At 39.8% G+C, this 19,205-nt stretch overlaps 1 protein-coding gene and 1 long non-coding RNA gene across 2 annotated transcripts in view; one reads left to right on the forward strand and one right to left on the reverse strand.

Annotated features, from left to right (window-relative positions):
* Positions 1-592, reverse strand: part of LOC143419547 (uncharacterized) — a 43,106-nt gene extending 42,514 nt beyond the window's left edge. The window contains exon 1 of the long non-coding RNA XR_013099550.1: positions 452-592. This is a non-coding gene — a long non-coding RNA (uncharacterized LOC143419547). The remainder of the gene's footprint in view (positions 1-451) is intronic.
* Positions 512-17,471, forward strand: tbca (tubulin cofactor a). Its single transcript, XM_004566858.6, has 4 exons — positions 512-671; positions 10,808-10,913; positions 14,405-14,491; positions 16,948-17,471. The coding sequence occupies exons 1-4, from the start codon at positions 619-621 to the stop codon at positions 17,026-17,028; spliced, it is 327 nt and encodes a 108-aa protein (XP_004566915.1). The 5' UTR covers positions 512-618; the 3' UTR covers positions 17,029-17,471.
* The last annotated feature ends 1,734 nt before the right edge of the window (positions 17,472-19,205 follow it).

Here is a 19,205-nt window from a genome sequence, read left to right on the forward strand (position 1 = left end):
AGATGTAGCTCTGACTGGCTTAGATACTCATATTTTGGTGCTTACATAGTATTGATGCCCACAAAGTGATGCTGACAGATATCTTCATTTCCTTACCCAGAGTATCTCAGCTGATTTCTCTTATCTAGAGGGGCAGTAGTTGGCCATTAATTCCTTTGTTACAGCTTCATGAGGTAACCTTACTTTACCCCAAATTTGGGATCACTGATGAGCAGGTAGCTGAAATGGGCTAGCTGTCTTTTACAACAATTATCAAACTTTGTGGAAAACCAACTACATATAACATAGAGCTCCCAGTCTCCGTAATTGCTCCTGATTTAATTAACTTAACCACCACAGTATTTATTTATTTTCGTCATTTTATGATTTCGGTTTATCGAGGTGTAATTTGAAGAAAAATAGCAAAAGCATGCACAAGAACCAGAGAAACACACTCACGAAACTGTATTACCTACCAGATCTGTCATTCAGACCAGAAAACTCGACAATGAGCTTCTCTAACGATCGATTTATCTGCCAGCAGCTCATCATCCTTCCTTCCACTTCCACCTGCACACCGTTAACACAGTAAGCTAGCGACAACACGTTACTTCCCAGTAATACATTGCATCTACAGCCATGGCAGATCCAAGAACACGGCAGATTAAGATTAAAACTGGTATTGTTAAACGGTAAGGCTGGCTCTTCGTTTAACTTAACTAGTATTTCGTTTGTTATGCAAGCTACTTATAGATGCTAACGTGAGGTCGGCGTTTTTGAGCTAACTAAGTTAGCCGGGCGGCCAGGCGAAAACCTACGCCGCAGGTCGAAATGTGTTACCAACCACATTTTAACTTTAGTGCGGTGTTGGGGCGCGGCCTATAGCTAGCGGCTTGAATGACAAGAAAGTGTATTCTGTTCAAAGCGGCTATTTCTTACCGTCGCTTAACCCTGAGTAGCTAATAGTTATAATGTGGGGGTTAGAGTTCACTGTTTGTTCAACCATAGCGCTGTATCATAATTGTAGTGTGTGTAATTCAGCTCAATTCAAAGTGGTGGTCGACTGATCCCTAATGTTAGCTAGGTAGCTAACACACTGCTGATCAAATAAAGTGTCCATTTTCTGGCTGCATTTTAAAACTTCCACGTGCTGATATCAACTGGGTCACTCGAACTCAAGTTCGTAAACTTAAGTTATCGCAACATAACATTAATTTTAATTGTCATTATAAAAAAAATTTCAGTGGAAACTCCCTCATCTTTGCTAATTGGAGCTGCTGCATGAAACAGCCCAACGTAGAAGCACCGTTATATTATTATTATCATTAAACTCTGCGGGTGTGGGAAGCACCTGCTGAGTAAGCTACGTAGCTCCGCATTGGTACCATGTTAAGGTGAGATGGACTTGGGGTGAGATTTTGCAAATACTTGCATCCCATTTTGGGGTCAGAATTGTTACAGGCAGGCAGGGATGACAACACAGTCTTGACACGTACATATTATAATGAGGAGTAAAAAAAATGACAACTAGTTAATGAATAATACAGGCCAGTGCACCTTCACTGCACTAAAGTACTGCTGCATATGTACTTTGGACTCCAGGCTTCCTTAAATTGGTAGATGATCATAACTGGTTTAATAAAAACTGTTGTTAAACATTTTTTTGGTGGGGGGGCTGGTTCAAGAAACCGTTTTTTCAGGTTGTGGATTTTTATTCATACGCAGTTTGTACCCAGAGTGTTGGGTAATTTAGGTTGAGTCGGTACAATTCCTACTGTAAGTTGCTATGTGAAAGTTATAAGCTACACAAATGGAGAACAACTGGAAGGAGTTAAATCCTACTGGCATAGGGACTAGTTGGTAGCCAGCTGGCAACCTTTGATCACTCTGGAAAAATATGTATTTGCAAACCTTTCAGTGAGTGTTCCTGGTGATTACTGGCTGTTGGTGGGTGAAATTGGTCGCTAAGAGGGTGCTACATTGAAAACCTTGTTGTGATTGCTTTGGTTGCAAGCATCTTGCTGTGGTTGCCCATAGTTTGCACTATACTTTGCATGGAAGACGTTGGCAAGTTAGGATCTTCCATTCAATCTATGAGTAACCAGAGTCATCTTTTAGCAGTTGCCACAGGACCTTGTAGCTTTTCTTGCGACCAGTTTCAGTGATTGCAGGCAGCCTCATGCAACCACTCACCAGCCTGCCGGGGAATACACATTTTTCCCAGCAGGTGGTGGCTAACAGGGCATAACTGACCGGTCTCCAGCCCAGTGTGACTGAGGCTTTGGCAGTCTTTTTCACAGTGACTGCCAGTAACCACAACCTGCCAGGAGAGTACACATTTTTCCCTAGCGACTGGTGATTCTCAAGCAGTTGCCAACTGACCCAAGGCCATGTGTGACTAGGCCTTAAATGTAACTCTAAACCTAACTGTAGCTGGTTGCCTGATGGAGTTTAAGAAGTTAAAACCTGGTTTGATGTTGTAAATAAAGTTTGTACCTACCTAACCCTGACCCCTAATCCGCATCAAGCATCATTTAAATGATTATTTTTTTTAAATTCATAAAACATGTAAGTAAGTTGTTTGCTTAGTTCTTCACGATCACACAGTACACTGGAGGGCAGTGGTACTGACAGTGAAGTCATGTGATTTGTGCACTGTGTTTGTCTGTGGATGTTCTCAGTCATCCAGGTCATCGTAGTCTAAGGAGCTTGGAAAGAAAGGCGTCTGGACTTCTTTAAGTTGCTTGAAGACGTTTCACCTCTTATCCGAGAAGCTTCTTCAGTTCTAGGGTCAAATTGTGGAGAGTCCCAGGTTTAAGCCCTGTGAGAGTGTCTCTCCCCCCCCAAGAGGGACAATGGATCCCCTAATGATCCTCTGCCTAATCACACGAGCGAAGGTGTGAAGACGGGTGTAGGTCACAATAGGGCTGTTCGATATAACGATATATATCGGGTGACGATATAAAAACGTCTATCGTTTCATTTTACACTATCGTTTGTTTCGTAGTGTGGCAAAATATAATGTTTACGGCAATATTTTTTTCATCGTTTTGATGGTCACTGTAGTGGTTATATTAATTTGTTAAAGTTCTCTTTTTCTCTTATATTTAATATGACCACACTACGGATGGACAAGCGACTGTTTTTACGCATTTCCATTAGCAACCACGACAGTAGAACAATGGCGTGGTTCCGCCGTCCGCTTGTTTGTTTTGCATATTAACCTTTCACAATAAAGCTCAAGATCCTGTTGAGACTTTTCAAAATAAACTAAATCCTGTGAAAGAGTATGCAGTGTTTACGGATGAGAAGCAAAAAAGAGGCGTTAGGTGCTAAAAAATAAACCTTAGACTCAAACGTTAGAACAGGCTTTTCCCCGCAGCACGCCGTGTAATAAATATTCACAAAGAAAACGGCGGCCTTTACAACTTATGTCTAAAAATGTATCGCTTCATGGATCGGCTAAAAGTCATAACTCCAGGTACACGACGCCCAGCTGAAAACACTTCATGCAAGTCGAGCTGCCCGAGATTCACAGAATTTACAGAAAACTTTAATTTTTTGTGATTTATATCGTTATCGGGATGATAGATGTCTTATATCGGGATATGAGATTTTGGTCATATCGCACAGCCCTAGGTTGCAATCACCCTATCATGTAATTTACTGAGGTCAGATGGCCCAGGATGTGAGTGGGCGTTAAGGCATCTGGGAAGGGATCTCAGAACTGGATTATAGATGGCAGACAGTTGGTGTCATAAGCCACCACCTCTGTTCAAAGATGGTCGTTCGCAGTTGACATAGAAGGCTTCTTTCACTCCTAAAGAAAAGAAACCTTACAAGAGAAAAGTTCTTTACAATTAGATTAAACGTTTTTCTTTAAAATAGATGTGAGCACCACTAAACTGTTCTGTGTGCAGTGCAACCAGGACATATTCCAGTTCACAGTTACACCTTCCTTAAACAGATATCCTGTATTACACGCCCTGCAATAAACTTAGCCCTTGTGGCTTTAATGTAGAGTTTCTGTTTGGGCTTGGTGTAGAGAGATGTTTGTTATGCTGTTAAATTATGTTGCAAACGGCTGATGAATATCTAATGTCTTCTAATGTATGACAATCAGTGAGGACAGGCTAGATAATAGACTCACCTTTCAAATGCAATTAAATTGGAGATCAAGCATTTTCAGGAAAATTTGAAATAGTATTCATAAAAAAAGAACTTAGGGATGTTTCTGGTTTGTGATTTGAGTTGTTTAAATGACAGAAAAAAATTAGGCTAGTTAACTACCGTATTTCCCGGACTACAAATCGCACCTGAATATTAGCCGCACAAGCTAAAATCAGGGGAAAATCCTGTTTTGTACATACATTAGCCGCACCTGACTAAAAGCCGCAGGTGTTTCAATGTTGACTTACCATATGTACGAGAATATGCACAAAGCGAATTGTCAGGAAAGAGATGGCTGTTTGGAGACACACCCCTTTTATTAATATTTTGAAAAACAAGTTATGGGTACATATTTGCATAACTTTTTAAGTATATGTACAAGTAGCAGTAATTACAAGTACGAAACATGTACTGTGCTTCATAAATGAGTAACAAATGTAGTACATAACAATAGGGCTACTCAATTAATCGAATTTTAATCACGATTACGATCTGGGCTTTCAACGATCATTAAAAATGACTGAGCCGATTATTAGCCCCTCCCTCATTTATCCGCGACACCTTAAAGGCCGGTCCGTGAAAATATTGTCGGGCATAAACCGGTCCGTGGCGCAAAAAAGGTTGGAGACCGCTGATTAAGAGGACCCGAGGGAAGCTCGGAAAGCTAAGCAGAAGTTATTTGGAGAGTGACTGCCGTTGGTTGAAAAGAGAGTTTAAAAAAAAAAAACTTCAGTGGTGTTGCACACTATTTTATATTATTTTTTTAAAGTCATTGTTAACCCTTTAAAGCCGGTCAGAGCAGCACGCTCCGTTTTGCGTAACTATTTTTAAATCCCTGTAGAACCTGAACCGTAGCGCAATAATTTGTTTTGCATATGAAACCGGAGGAGTTGTACTTACATCTTATGCCATCAGCTTGTCCTCGGTCACGGTTTCGTTCCACATATAGCTTTGCAAAAATTGCATAAAAAGCGCTTGCAGGAACAAAAACATAATATTCCAGAAACACGTTTTGCCGTTCCTATCAGCTGTTCGTAACACTTCCCACAGTGAAATGATGCACATGCTGTTTTCTTTGCAAATTTGCATCATAGGATTGTTTTTTGTTTTTCCTGCAGTATATAAAAATTGCTGTATCTCCAAAATAAAACTATGAAGACACTCAAAATAAATTTCCTGTGGTGGGAAACTATTTTTTGCAACTTTATTGTATTTAAAGTTTTGAGGGATAAACCTCTTAAATTTCTCCAAGTAGAAATATATGTAAACAAAACAAAAGCAATTTTCAATTTTTTTTGTAGTTTATTGCACTTTTTTGCAATTTATGTAATTACTATGGACTTAATGCATACATATTATTAAAATATGGGCTATAACAGTTGTATTGATGTATAGCAACTTGAAATGCTCCCACAAATGGCACTACAACATGTAAAAAAATAATATAAGCTCTGGTGGACTTGGTTCTATAGTAGGTCTTAAAGGGTTAAATAAATATCGTCAAATAATCGTGATCTCAATTTCAGTGAAAATAATCGTGATTATCATTTTTGCCATAATCGAGCAGCCCTACATAACAATAACCTACAGCACACCAGAAAAATAGATTCGGACTACCTTTTAGGCTCAGGTGCAGTGACACGGCTTTAACAAGAAGAAAAGTCAGTCATTCACCACCATCTTCCTGCGCACTAAAACCACCAAAGTCCTCTTCTCCAGTGTCGGATACGAACAGGCTCAGGATGGCTTCGTCATCCACTCTCAGCTCCTTTCCTTCGTTGTCACTTTCAAAACCAAAGAAATCCTCGTTGTCAGTGTCAGAGTCGAACACCCTCAGAAGGGCCGTGGTGGTGTCCTCCTCTCCATCATGCAGCAGTCCAGCCCTTCGAAATCCGTTGGTGATCATGGATGTTTTCACACTTTTCCACGCTGTCAGATTCCACTGGTGGAGTTGAGCATAACTTGCTTTTCGCAAGTTTATCGCCGCTAGTCATCCACACCTCCCGCTGTACGCGTAGCGCTACTTTGAAGTTTGTTTTTTGCGCTACTTGTACGGCACTATGTTGCCTGGCAGATGGACATGTGACCAACATACCACTCTTGAACCCCGATACTGTGTGTCTGATCACATGCCCTTCCGCCAGGCAACGTAGTGCCGTACAACAGCGGAACAAACAAAACAAATCGTCTTACGATATCACAAAAATCATGGACAATCCATGGAAAAGCTGCACCTGACTAAAAGCCGCAGGGTTCAAAGCTTGTGCAAAAAGTAGCAGCTTATAGCCCGACAATTACGGTAGTATAAAAACTGAAAAAAATAATTTAAAAGCACAGAATATCTTAAATGGACAAAGTTAAATAATGGCAAAACAAACATTTTGTGTATTTTAGGAGCTTCATGAACCAGTAATTGCAGTTTTACATTATTAAAATAACTATAATAGGTTTAACCGACTTGTATTTCTGGCGGCAGTTAACAACGGCATCAATGTTTAACATCAAGTTGGCTAGTTGCACAAACTCCTGGCAAGTTCAGACATCTTGTATTGCTTTTTAACTTTAACGGTACAACTGGGTGTACAGTAGCTGTTTCGTCCCATTTGTTTCTTCATTGTTTGCCTAGTTTTCCAAATTTTCTAATGAACATATTCCATCTTTATTCTTTCTCTTTTCCAAACTGTAAATCCTGTCTGTAGGCAAACACTGCTCATCTATAATGGTTTAGTGTTCGCTTCACTTCTAGATAGATTGATATGGGCCTTTTGATGTAGGACCTGCAAACTCATTAACTAGTCTAAGCTGTCCTACTAAAAGAGTTGGCATCTACTTCGAGCTTGGCTCCACATTTGTACAACGGCCAAATTTACCATGCTGGAATAGAAAATGTTGTAGACATTATGAGGATTCTTGAGATAATGGGCTCAGTTGTCTGTGGGATGGTTTGAGTGTACCTATCGTCAATCAGGCAGACCTCTAATTCCCTCCTGTCAGTGCTGTTTGTGTAATACGCTATCGATTGCACTTTGATGAGGGTCAGATTACCAACAGGCTCCCCGGTGGTAATGATGGAGGCTGGACATCCCAGAGAGGATAATGTCACAGAGTGTCCAGGAGTGGTCAGTATAGGAAAAACAACAATTCAAGGGTGCAGTATTTTATTAGCCAGTATCATCCCTGCTTTCTCTTCTGAGGTTTTTAAGTTGAGTATATTATTTGAACAAAAGATAAGATTTAAAATCTTACTCCCTCAAGGCCAACAGCTGTACGTTGACATGAACCTTTTATCAAACTGTTTAAGTGTAGAGTGTCATTGCTCTGTGTTGTGTCCTTCTCTTATAGTCTCCTTTTTGCCTCTGTTCCCAGCTTTTTCACTTCCTCTACCCTCTCTCTCTCTCTCTCTCTCTCTCTCTCTCTCTCTCTCTCACACTCACACTCTCAAGTATACACACACACACACACACACACACACACACACACACACACACACACACACACATACATTTATATGTACGACTTTAGAGGAAACCTGCCTGCTCTTTTAGCCAGGCTTATTTCCAGTGGCTTCTGCACATTCCAGTCAGTGCCTTTCTGCCCTAGCGAGGCGGATGCCCTTAATAAAATGACAACAGTAATTTGCCTTTGTCATTCCGGTCCCAGCGCAGACTACATCGCAGCTCAAAAATACAGTGCTAGAGCAGGCGACCGAATGTGTGTGTCGGCTGGCTTCTAATTCCTTTTTTTTTTTTCTATTTTCCAGAGAGCTGCCTTTTCCATTAAGCCTGAGGTGGCAGGTCTATTTAAAACCAGCCACGACCCCACCCCTTATTCGCACAGCGCTCCAAGTCTGGGAGAAATAAGAAATTAACATCAGGACTGGAAAGGGGAGGAATGGACATTTTGTTATTAGACTGTCCTTCAGTTTTATTCAAATTATTTCAGCCTTCCTACCTCCATCGTTTCTTCTCTCTTTGCCACCTTCTTTGACTCTTAACAGGTGACATAACTCATTCTACATTAAGCATGAGAGTGAAAGACAGGATCTGCTATTGCATACGGTGCCTGTTTAAAAGCTTCCTGATGGAACCGTATTAGAATGAGTGGTAATTGATGTAAAATATGACAGAGTGCTATTGGCTTCCTTGGCTAGGCAAAGAGCAGTGCAACGCGTAGGGAAGGGTCTCCAGTAATGTGACTGACTAATGAAGGATTACTCACTTACACACACACAGCTGATTTCATGAAAAATGAAATTTGTGTTGTCAGTCCCTCCAGCAGGCGCAGCCGGAAAAAGACTGTTAGTTGGAAATCATTATCAATAGCTATATTTTCAAACTCCATTATGCCAATCAGGGTCGGAATCTATTTAAGAGATTTAGTTCCATTTGGGCCGTAATTGATAAATAATCAGAATTTATCAATGTACTCAAGCCTATTTTCACTAATAATCAAGAAAAAGAGGCCCATTTACCACCTGACTTGGTCTAAATTAGGGATTGAATTGATGATCAATTAATGTCTAAAAAAGAACTAGTAGCTTCTGGGAGTGTGTGTGTGTGTGTGTGTGTGTGTGTGTGTGTGTGTGTGTGTGTGTGTGTGTGTGTGTCGAAGACAATAAAGGTGGATAAAGGAGCCAGATAATCATGTTGATAGGATGTGAGCTGGATGGCAGTATGCAGGTTACGCTGATTTCTGTGTGTTTTTCTGTGACATGCTAACACAAAAGACATGAGTGACATGATATAATGTCCTACTTTGCACATTTCAAAAGTGTATTGATAAAAGTAATATGTATGATGTAATATGATCTTTAGATGAATTCAGGGCAGAGACCTACTATTAATATTTTTAAATAAAGAATGAAATCTAAATGTGTTTTCAGAGGCTTTCCTCTCTGCAGTAAAAATCAAAACACAAAAAGATCTGTAATTGTCCAAATTCGTCTGCCACAGGCTCGATTTTCCAAAGCCTTTGTTAGAAGATTGGAAATCCACTGGGATTACTCAATTTTAGAATTTTTAAAATTCTTTAGTTAGCTTTCCGTTTCTATTACCCATTTTCCCTATGTATGTAAAGGAGAGAGTTAAATCATTTTAAAAAGAACCAGCCAAATGTAATGAAGTAATGCAGTTTCATGCGTTCATATATCATCACTAGGTAGATTAGGCGAAATCATTTATTGCTATTAGATATGCAAAGGAAGTTGACTGACTTGTTGCTCTCATGTAAGCTGTATTGCTTTTTCTTCACATTGAAAATAAACCCTCCCGGCATTGAACCCTCACAGCTTTTCCATTTATTCCATGCAGAATGCTGGAAGTTTCCAGACAGAGCTACATTTATGTGCGTATATAGATTAGAGATGAACAAAATATTTGATGATTACAAAGAAAATTCTGTGTTTGTTGGTCAGCCTTCTCAAAAATGACGATTTGCGATTTTTGCTCTGTGACTGAGAAGTGTGTATATATATTAATTTCTTTATTTTCAGTGCACAAGACAAATGTGAACTTGGGCTTTTGAATCCCTTCTTTGGCCATTATGGCAGAAAATTTAATTGAATCATTTAGTATTATTATTATTATTATTATTTTAAATCTAAATTCAGTTTAGTTTAACATTTGTATCAGTGTTATCCTGTATGTAAGTTTATGATGTTGCATTCTGTGTACTATCGTTAAATAAGAATCAGATCTCACTCACTAGTGACGCATTCATATATTGTAATATATGAAGTTAAATAATATAATTAGTGAATACTGTTGACTGCAAGATGCATAAGTTCAAGGTTTAAGTGCTGCAAAAACAATAAGAGGATACAAAATGAAATGCATGTTATACAATTGATATATTCTTCCGTTTTAGAGCAGGCCAGACCGTGGACATCAACTGCCCCCTAAAGTTTTTTTTCTATAAAAGTTAACAAAAAACAATCAAATATATCACATTAAAATATATTGCTGGCAGCTCACTAACACTGGTGTACAGGCTAAAAAGCCCGATGTTTCTCCGATGGTTGTAAAGAAACCAAAAACAAAACAAATCTGACTGCAGATGAATGACAGTGTTGTGCTGTTTAATCTCAATTTTAAAGAGTTTAATAAACTCCGTTTTAACAAGTGAATAAAAATAATAAAACCTCATATACTCATATAAACACCATAGTTCTCATCCACATTATTTTCAGGCTTAGATCTGCTACTGCCAGTTATTAAAGAAAAAAACTGTTATCCGGTTTAAATTTAGTGTGAAGTGTTGCTCCTTTCCAGAAATAAAATGTCTTTCATGTAAATGCATCCTATTTTAGCCACTGTTAGAGCGCTGTGTAAATGATAAGTTGAATTTCAAAGCATTATTTAAGGCTGATCTCCACTTCAGAGCAGTGAGGAGAAGTGATGTGTTTGCTGCGTGTTATTGAGGTGTGTTTCTTGCCATCCTGTGGGAGATGATCTCACTGTGTCCTCCTCAGTCACAAGAGTGCTGGGGAGAATGAGGATAGATGGCCCTGTCTGTAAAAAGTGACCATCACAGTCTCCTTTTCTTGGTTCAGCCTATATTATCCGTCTGAGAGGCTGTGCGTTTACGTTTTATGTTTGATGGAACAACACTGTATGGCTGCCTTTAACCGTGTCTTTTCCGTCTTCTTGTTTCTGTGCAGGCTGGCCAAGGAGGAGATTGCGTACATAACTGAAGCGAAGCAGCAGGAAGAGAAGATCGAGCGCCTGAAAACAGAGGCGGCAGATGATTATGTCATCAAGAAACAGGTACATTTTGCTTCTTTGATGCTGTACAGCAATTATGTGTCTTAATTTGAAAGCCTTTGAATTATCCATTTATCACCACCTGTTCCTTCTGTTGATCTCAGCCAGTAAAGTGAGGGAGGGTTGTTGCTCTCGCATAGTTAGGGAGTGAATTGTCTTGATAATTCGAGTAGCCCTTCGTTCATATAATGAGGTCAGTCCACAGTGATAATGAAGAATTAGGTTTTGAGAGGAGAATCATTAGTGATTTTGTAATTTGCTTGATTCAGATGTAATTATATCATGTTACTTTAAAAGAGTTTGATAATTACTGACACATGCTGGTAATTTAGTGTCCCTAACAGATCACTGGCCCATATCCTGCTCTCCATTCTCACTGCGCCTTCATCCCTCCATCATTTGTCTGTACACAGGTTGTGGAATTTTCTCACTCCAACATGTTTCTTATGTCTTTTAAAATATTCAATTCAAATAATATAATAATATTAACGTTAGCTAGCAAAATGGACAGTCGTGTGGGCAGTTTTTGAGCTTTTTTTGCTTTACTTATGTATGACACAGACATGTATGGATATTAGGGCTGTTCGATATAACGATATATATCGAATGACAATATAAAAACGTCTATCGTTTCATTTTACGCTATCGTTTGTTTCGTGGTGTCGCAAAATAAACTGTTCATGGCAATATTTTTTCATCGTTTTGATGGTCACTGTAGTGGCTATATTAATTTGTTAAAGTTCTCTCTTTCTCTTATATTTAATATAACCACACTACGGACGGACAAGCGCCTGTTTTTATGCGTTGTCGTTAGCAACAACAACGGTAACACCATGGTGTGTCCGCTTGTTTATGTTCCACATAAACCTTTCACAATAAAGCTCAAGATCCTGTTGAGAATTTTCAAAAATAAACTGAATCACGTGAAAGATGCAGAGTGTTTACGGATGAGAATTAAAAAAGAGCCGCCAGGTGCTAAAAAATAAACCTTAGACTCAAACGTTGGAACAGGCTTTTCCCTGCAGCGCGCCGTGTAATAAATACTCACAAAGAAAACGGCGGCCGTTACAACTTATGTCTAAAAATGTATAGCTTCATGCATCTGTTAAAACACTCGACTCCAGGTACATGACACGTAGCTGGAAACACTTCCCGCAAGTCGAGCTGCCCGAGATTCACAGAATTTACAGAAAATGTTACACTTTTGTGATTTATATCGTTATCGGACGATAGAATTCTTATATCGGGATATGAGATTTTGGTCATATCGCACAGCCCTAATGGATATTGTATCTTATAATTCTAAACATTTTCATTATACCACTGTATATAATCAGATGGCAAACACTTGATGGTTTATAAACACCAAACATCAGAATGATATATACATAAATATATTAATGTGTCATCTTTGCAAGCTACATAGTCAAGGAACATAGAAACCAGTTTAGTTTTAAAGGTTTTGTCCTTGTGAAGCACTGCATCACTTTTAGCATTTTTGATATGGAAGCTGGAAGTCTGGTTCTCTTCCATGTGCACATTTACCCTTTCACCACAGCAAGGTCCATGGTCTGCTTCTTTGTTAGACTGGACCAATCCTCTGCTGATGAAAACAGTCTCTAGATATGGTGTCCAGAGCTTATAATGTCAAAGCCAGAAGAAGAATTTTCTTTTAAATTTGGCACATAAGCTCAACTTTGTCACATAGCACTGTGCCGTGAACCCAGTTGTTGTCCACCACCAGCGCTACTTGCCAAATTTGGCTTTTTACCATTTGCTTCTTCACAAAATAATATTGAAGTTAAAGTTAATGACACTACATCACTGTTTTGATCTAGTCGAGGAAATCTGGTGTGTGTTGCGGATGTGGAAGTGATCAGGGTGATCAGGTTTGCTGTTTTTTTTAAATAAATAAGCAAATGGAACTTTATGATTCCATGTGGTGTTGCAAGCACAGAGACATTTCAATTATGCCTCAAAATATATAACCAAATCATTACCCGCCGTGTACAGAAAATAAAAGGAAATGGCAAAATAATTTAAAATCGGAGTGTTGCGTTATGGGATCTTTATAGCCCTTATTTTGTAGGCTAGCGAGGGGGTTTATCAGCTTTAAATGTTAAATGAATTTCTGAATTTGCCTTTAATGTGTGTTTAATACCTGGGGGAAACTAAATTCACAGCTTCTCTTGATGTCTTTGCTTCATTCCAGTATCACAACGATAAAGAAATAGTGTGAAAAAAAGGTAAATAATACAAATATTTCAAGATCTTGTCAAGAGAGCCTGCTACTCATATATAGACAAATATGAGTTTTGCCTATTACAGTATTTTATGGTCAGCTTACACAAGATTGTTGGAAGGACGTGGTTTTTCATATAACTGCCCTTTATTTGGGCCAGTGTTCGCTGATGCGGATCCAAACTTGATTCAAACGGGGAGGAACTGAACCACAGATATCACATCTGATTATGTTTACGGCTTCCATTAAAATTCAGTGTGTGTGTTGTTTTGTTTGTTCATTCATAGAGTGGCAGCTCAGGCTGAGCAGCAGGCTTGGTTGGTGTTAAATGGGGAGATTGGGAGGCCAGATGGATTATGGTTGGAGATGAGAGGTCTGAGGCAGGATGGATTACAGGTTTTTATTTTAATGGAATCAATACGCTGTAAGTGTCATCTTTATCCTGTGCTGATGGGATCATTCCACCGAACCGGGAGGGCACCGTGACTTTTCTCTGTTTCAGTACTCTTTTGCCTACTCTAGCTTACCTTGTCACATCTAGATGGCAGCCAACTTGACAATTTGTCCACTATTTTTCGGTATGTCAGTTTAGGCACTTGGATGAACTTGTACGCCATCAGGCAGGCAGACTGTTAGTGTGCATAGCCGTGTAATGTACACATGTGCAACTGAGTCCATGTTTTGACTTTTTCCAGCTCGACACAGGCCTAGCTGAGGAAGCATCTGTCATGAGTGACTGTGTCTGACAGTGTTAGCCAGCTCTTCTCCGCTCTTTAGGGTGCCAGCTGGGGGAATTCCACATTAGCCGCGGCTGTGAAAGTACCCCAGGCTGCAACACAGTTACACTGCAGGCGTAGTAATACCTCTTTACGCCTGATCACAATGCTCTCGGCTCATTCATCCAGGTGTGGAGCCAGATCGAGGTGGTCCCCTGCTGCCCAACTCCCGGCCCGATCAATAACTCAATAACATTTTTCATACTGCCGGCTTGTTGAGAGATGTTAACCACAGCAGAGTGCATGAGGGACACCCTGCATGTCACTGCCAGGAGTAAAGCTACAGCACAATCCAGCCAGTGAATACACTTTGTCTAGCTGTTCAAATTAATGGTCAAAGCTTGGAAAATACATGTTCAGTAATGTGTTGACTTTTGTGAAGACCTGTAATGAAAGCTGGTAATAGGAGCAGTGGCAGGGGTTTTCGGATTAATAAAGGTGGTGATGGCACTGATGCGGTCTCTGTGTGCTTTCAGATGGAGGTGTTGCAGGAGTCCAGAATGATGATCCCAGATTGTCACCGCCGGCTGGCCATAGCACACGCAGATCTGCTACAGCTGCTAGTAAGTACCACCATGAGGTGAACTAAATTTTCATAAAACAACAGGACACAAGCTATTGTGATAATTAATTCAGTTGGACTTCTAATATCTCATGGCCTCCCTGAAAAAGAATTTCATGCCATGCGTTTGTGGGTAGAAGAAAAAATGTTCAGCTTATTATACTTTAAAATTCCAGCATCAAGAAAAATGGTTAACCCCAGCATTCAAGTTTTATTTTTAATCTTTTTTTCTCTTTTGTAGGTATCACAATATTTAATAACTAATTATGTGTTTCTTAGTAAAGCTTCATTAAAAATGCAGATTTGTAATTATAATTGTATGAAAGACACACAACTCTCATACTCTTGCTTTCTAAACATAGTATGGTATTAGTACTAGCGAATACCTATCCTTTTTCACATCTGGTAGACATGATCAACACCTGGATCATGCTTCATCCTTCCTGTCAGGCTTCATTTCACTAAAATAGTTAATAATTAAAATATTAATAATCAAAATAATTAATAATAAAGAATGAAAAGGCCTAAGATCCCCATTTTAATGTGTTTGGATTTCAGTTTAATGCCAGATCTTTAAAAAGTTGTCTTTCCCAATGAGACCAGCATGTAACAGAAAAAAAAACGATAATGGAAAAGACAACATCAGGTTATGGTTACTGGTGTGATAACAAGCTACATAGTTCCCTTAATGCTGTACCATAAATAAGCAAGGATGTAGTAGTAGTAGTAGTAATAATGTTCCTGTTAAATTTACTGCCATGTCACAACAGGCAGGAATGCCTAGAGACCAGTTACCCACAGTTTGCTAGGGAAAAAAAAGGTTTCCTTTACTGGTTGTGAGTGTTTACTGAAGGTTGCTCGCAGTCGCTCTGAAATTGGTTGCTAAGCCCCAGTCACACAGGGCCAGAGACTTTATTTTGAAGGTGAATGGTCATTTTTTTAGTATGCATTATTCTTTTTTCAAGTTTTTACTACAGTTTAGTAGTTAGTTAGCAAGTATTTGCAGACACATATGCATATTCCATTCAAATTACGCAGGACAGCAACAGACTGCTAGTGACAGAAGCAATCATAAGGAGTTTTTTAGTGCAGTACCTTGTGGCAACTGATTTCACCTACCGGCATCCAGCAACCAGTGAATCGGAGAATGCAAATTTGAATGCACACTTGTGACCAGGGGTTGCCAATTGGTCTCTAGCACTGTGTGGGTGAGGCCTAGCAGACACTAAAAGCCCTTTTCCACTAGTACCTACTCAGCTTGCCTTGACTTTACGCTGTTTCGGTCGTTTTCCATTACAATCATTACCACCTAATGTGTGTAGGGTCCTTATAGCAATGCTGCCAAAAGTCCTGTGATGTCATTTGTATGCGACACAAACACCATAACAAAAGTGGACATCGAGGCGATTGTACACCTGCTGCTCAGTGTATGGCTTTTTGTCACACTTGGGGACCAGGATGTTGTTTTTTGTGCAGCCTTTTCCCTTGTTGCTGGGTTTCAAAAATGGTGGTTTTGATTTTCATGAAGACTCTCATGACTCAATAAGTGACGCCACTGACTAGCCAATTGGGGGAATGCTGTCTGTTGATGTCACGTTTTCGGATCGTCTCAGATCACTTGGAGCCCTGGCTAAGTGGGTACAAAAAAAAGTAACTGGTGTCAGGTACTCCCACCTAATGGTAGACCTTAAAATCCAAGTCGAGCCATGCCAAGCTGACTCAAGTACATACTAGTGGGAAAGGTCTACAATTGGCTACAGTTTCATGCCAGGACACTTGTGGCCACATAATTTAAAGTATATTGTGGTATCCTGGATATTCCAGTGTTGAATCAGATGTTTTTTCTTTTAAATGTGTGTAGACTTAATGAACTGATCATTAGAATAAGCTCAAGCACCACACTTTGCACTTATATACAGATATATATACAGTATATATACAGCCACACAGCATGCCAAACCCTCCAGGACTTAAGCTGATATGGTGAGAGGCAAACATCAGCATGGATGTCTCAGGGTCATTGAAATTAATGCAGAGCAACAGTCAGACAGCTGGAGGTGTGAGTCACTCACATGGGAGCTGAATGCTGGGCAGGGGGAGCTAACCTGAAATTAGCAACCTGTCCCCTTCCCTGTTACTCATCCTCCCTTCTTTCTTCCCTTCAGACAGGCATACGCATATGCACATGCTCATCACAGGTCATTAGGAAGTGCTGTCACTGTGGTGACTACCAGAGGAATGCAAACACACTTCAGTGTCAGGTTTTACCTCATATCAACCCTTCCTGGATGAATTTGGTTCCTACCATTATGATACAGTTTGAAATATTTCCTCAAGAATGCTTTTATATGAAGACAACAAACCTGTTTGTCTAGTGAAGACAGTTGTAACTCCTTCTTTGGAAGTATAGTAGATGGCACTAAAACAAAACCTATATGTGTGTTTGTGTGTTTTCAGGAAACAGAAGAGGAATTGGCTGAATCAGAGGAGTACAAAGAGGCTAGAAGCATATTGGACTCAGTGAAGCTTGAAGGATGATTTCTGATGCATTTCTGTTCTCACTGTGAGATTCACTTGCTTAAATGTCCATTCCTTTCGTCAGGCCTTGTTTGGAACCGTGGAGGCCAACTGAATCCATTCAAAGTCTCTTTTCTTGATGTAATTATTTCTTTTCTTTACTGCTAACGTGCCACCACATTTTGATCACGCTTCTCCTGTGTGAAAAAAATAAAATAATTCCACAATAATATTATAAAACCTTCAGTTTATTATAGTAGATTAGTGTAGTGTTTTCTTTAAGTGTTGTTTGACCCTTTTATGCACTGTTTACACATTGAAACTGGGAGAAACACATGAAAGTTTAATGTTGATCTCATAGATTAATGAGATTAATGGCATTAACAGTGCTGTTATTCCTGTTAGCAGCAGTGAAATGGACTGTGTCTTGATATCTACAATAAAGGCAAGAGCTCTTTTGGTAACCCTGTCAGTCATATGACAAATGTTAGTGTGAGCCATGAATGACAAAACAGGCCTGTAATGTCGCCTCTGCAGTTACATCTATTACCCAGATGGCCTAAAATAATGGCACCTTACATTAAGGCTGAGGGAGTCCTTCCTAAATAGTCATACTAATAAATGAACTCAATTGCCAGACAAATTAAGGTTACATTTGACTTGATCCTTATTTTACAGATTTCGATAATTATCGGGATCACCCCAAAGTCTCATTACCGCCCTAATGAGGCGCTGCTACTCCGTGACATCTACCCCGCTCCATCTCGTTAAGGAAATCGCTCTTCAATGCTGATTATTTTATTTGGAGGTATAATTATATTTCTTTCGGATAAATCACGGGCCTAATCGAGTCCGTGCAGAGGGCAGCGGCGCTAATTGAGGCATGAGATGCGGCGGCGGGGCGCTGCACCTGCGGGTTTGTGTGACCGGAGGACCCACGCAGGCTGCTGCTGACAGCTCGGAACGTGTCGTGGCCGGATGAGAAAGTAACGTGGAGAAAACACTGACCCGAAATCCTGTGTTCAAGTGGACGGAAATACTCGCGTAGACTGCTTATAAAAATAAAAGCACTAATCAGACGTAATAAAGCTAATAGTGGCATGGCAGATGTAGCTTTTTCCTGGTTAATCCGTTGAAATGCATTTTAATTTGCGTGCTTTGTAAACATGTTGCTCTGTAGTAATACATTTCTCAGACTGAGTACAAAGTGGACTACACATTTGCTTCTGAGATGCACGGGAACCCTGCGTCGCTGCTTTTTACAGCTGTCACCTAGAAGTTTCATTTCGCGCCTTCCAGAGTCACGTGACTTATCAGGAAATCCAATTAAGTCTTCAGAAATGACTCCATAATGAGCTAATTGTTATAACTTCGGAGCATGCTCGATAGCCATTTCCAACCTGAAAAAGGTTCCTTTTTATTCACCTGTTCTTTATTTGAAGTATCTACACTTAATTGTGGCATATTTTTTATTTTCCCCTATACTGTAGACAGTAGCCTTTATTTGCAAACTGTGGATTACTGTTAATAAAGTGGGTAGAGCCATACATATTCAAATTTCTATGCATACAGTGATTTTACATTTAAGGAAATGTTTTAAAGTAGGATATTATGTAACAGGCTACATGGTTTTACGCACAGCCCCCATCAGTCATTTCGGTCGACACGTTGTTTTCGTCATATTCTGCTCCTGAAACTTTGTCTGTGTCAAACTTCTTCTTTTTTTCCTTTTTTTTCATTTCTTTTCTCTCTTTTTTTGCCTGACGCAGAGCGGAGAGCTGTAGGTTGCAGCCGAGTTGCAGCATCAGCTGCAGCCGTTTCTCAGCTCCCTCGCCTCTGTATAACTTATTACTCCAAATACCCCAGACAGCCACCAAATCAGCTGCGTGAAACAAGAATCTCATTTGTTAAACCGGGAGCTCGTGCAGATGGAAGATCAATTGTTTTGCTCCTCAGAAATCTCGAACTGAGTGAATCCAGACTGCAAAGGCAAAGCAGGGAGAGCGAAAGAGAGAGAGAGAGAGAAGTTGCAAACAGTGGCCTGGGCCATGGTTTGGAGAGCCTGCACTGTGAACCAGAAGGTCACGGGTTCAAGTCTGGCCTGTTATCAAAAGTGCCTCCACCAGCAGCAATAACACATGGGTTTGACTACACCACATCGAGCAGTGTTACATTTTTATTTTCAGATATTTTTTTTT

Source organism: Maylandia zebra, linkage group LG7, assembly GCF_041146795.1.
Source record: "Maylandia zebra isolate NMK-2024a linkage group LG7, Mzebra_GT3a, whole genome shotgun sequence".
Taxonomy (NCBI): domain Eukaryota; kingdom Metazoa; phylum Chordata; class Actinopteri; order Cichliformes; family Cichlidae; genus Maylandia; species Maylandia zebra.

Coding starts and splice junctions, on each gene's coding strand:
- tbca (XM_004566858.6), top strand. CDS start 619: ATGGCAGATCCAAGAACACGGCAGATTAAGATTAAAACTGGTATTGTT. Junction 10,914..14,404: donor ATTATGTCATCAAGAAACAG/GTACATTTTGCT, acceptor GTGTGCTTTCAG/ATGGAGGTGTTGCAGGAGTC. Junction 14,492..16,947: donor CAGATCTGCTACAGCTGCTA/GTAAGTACCACC, acceptor GTGTGTTTTCAG/GAAACAGAAGAGGAATTGGC.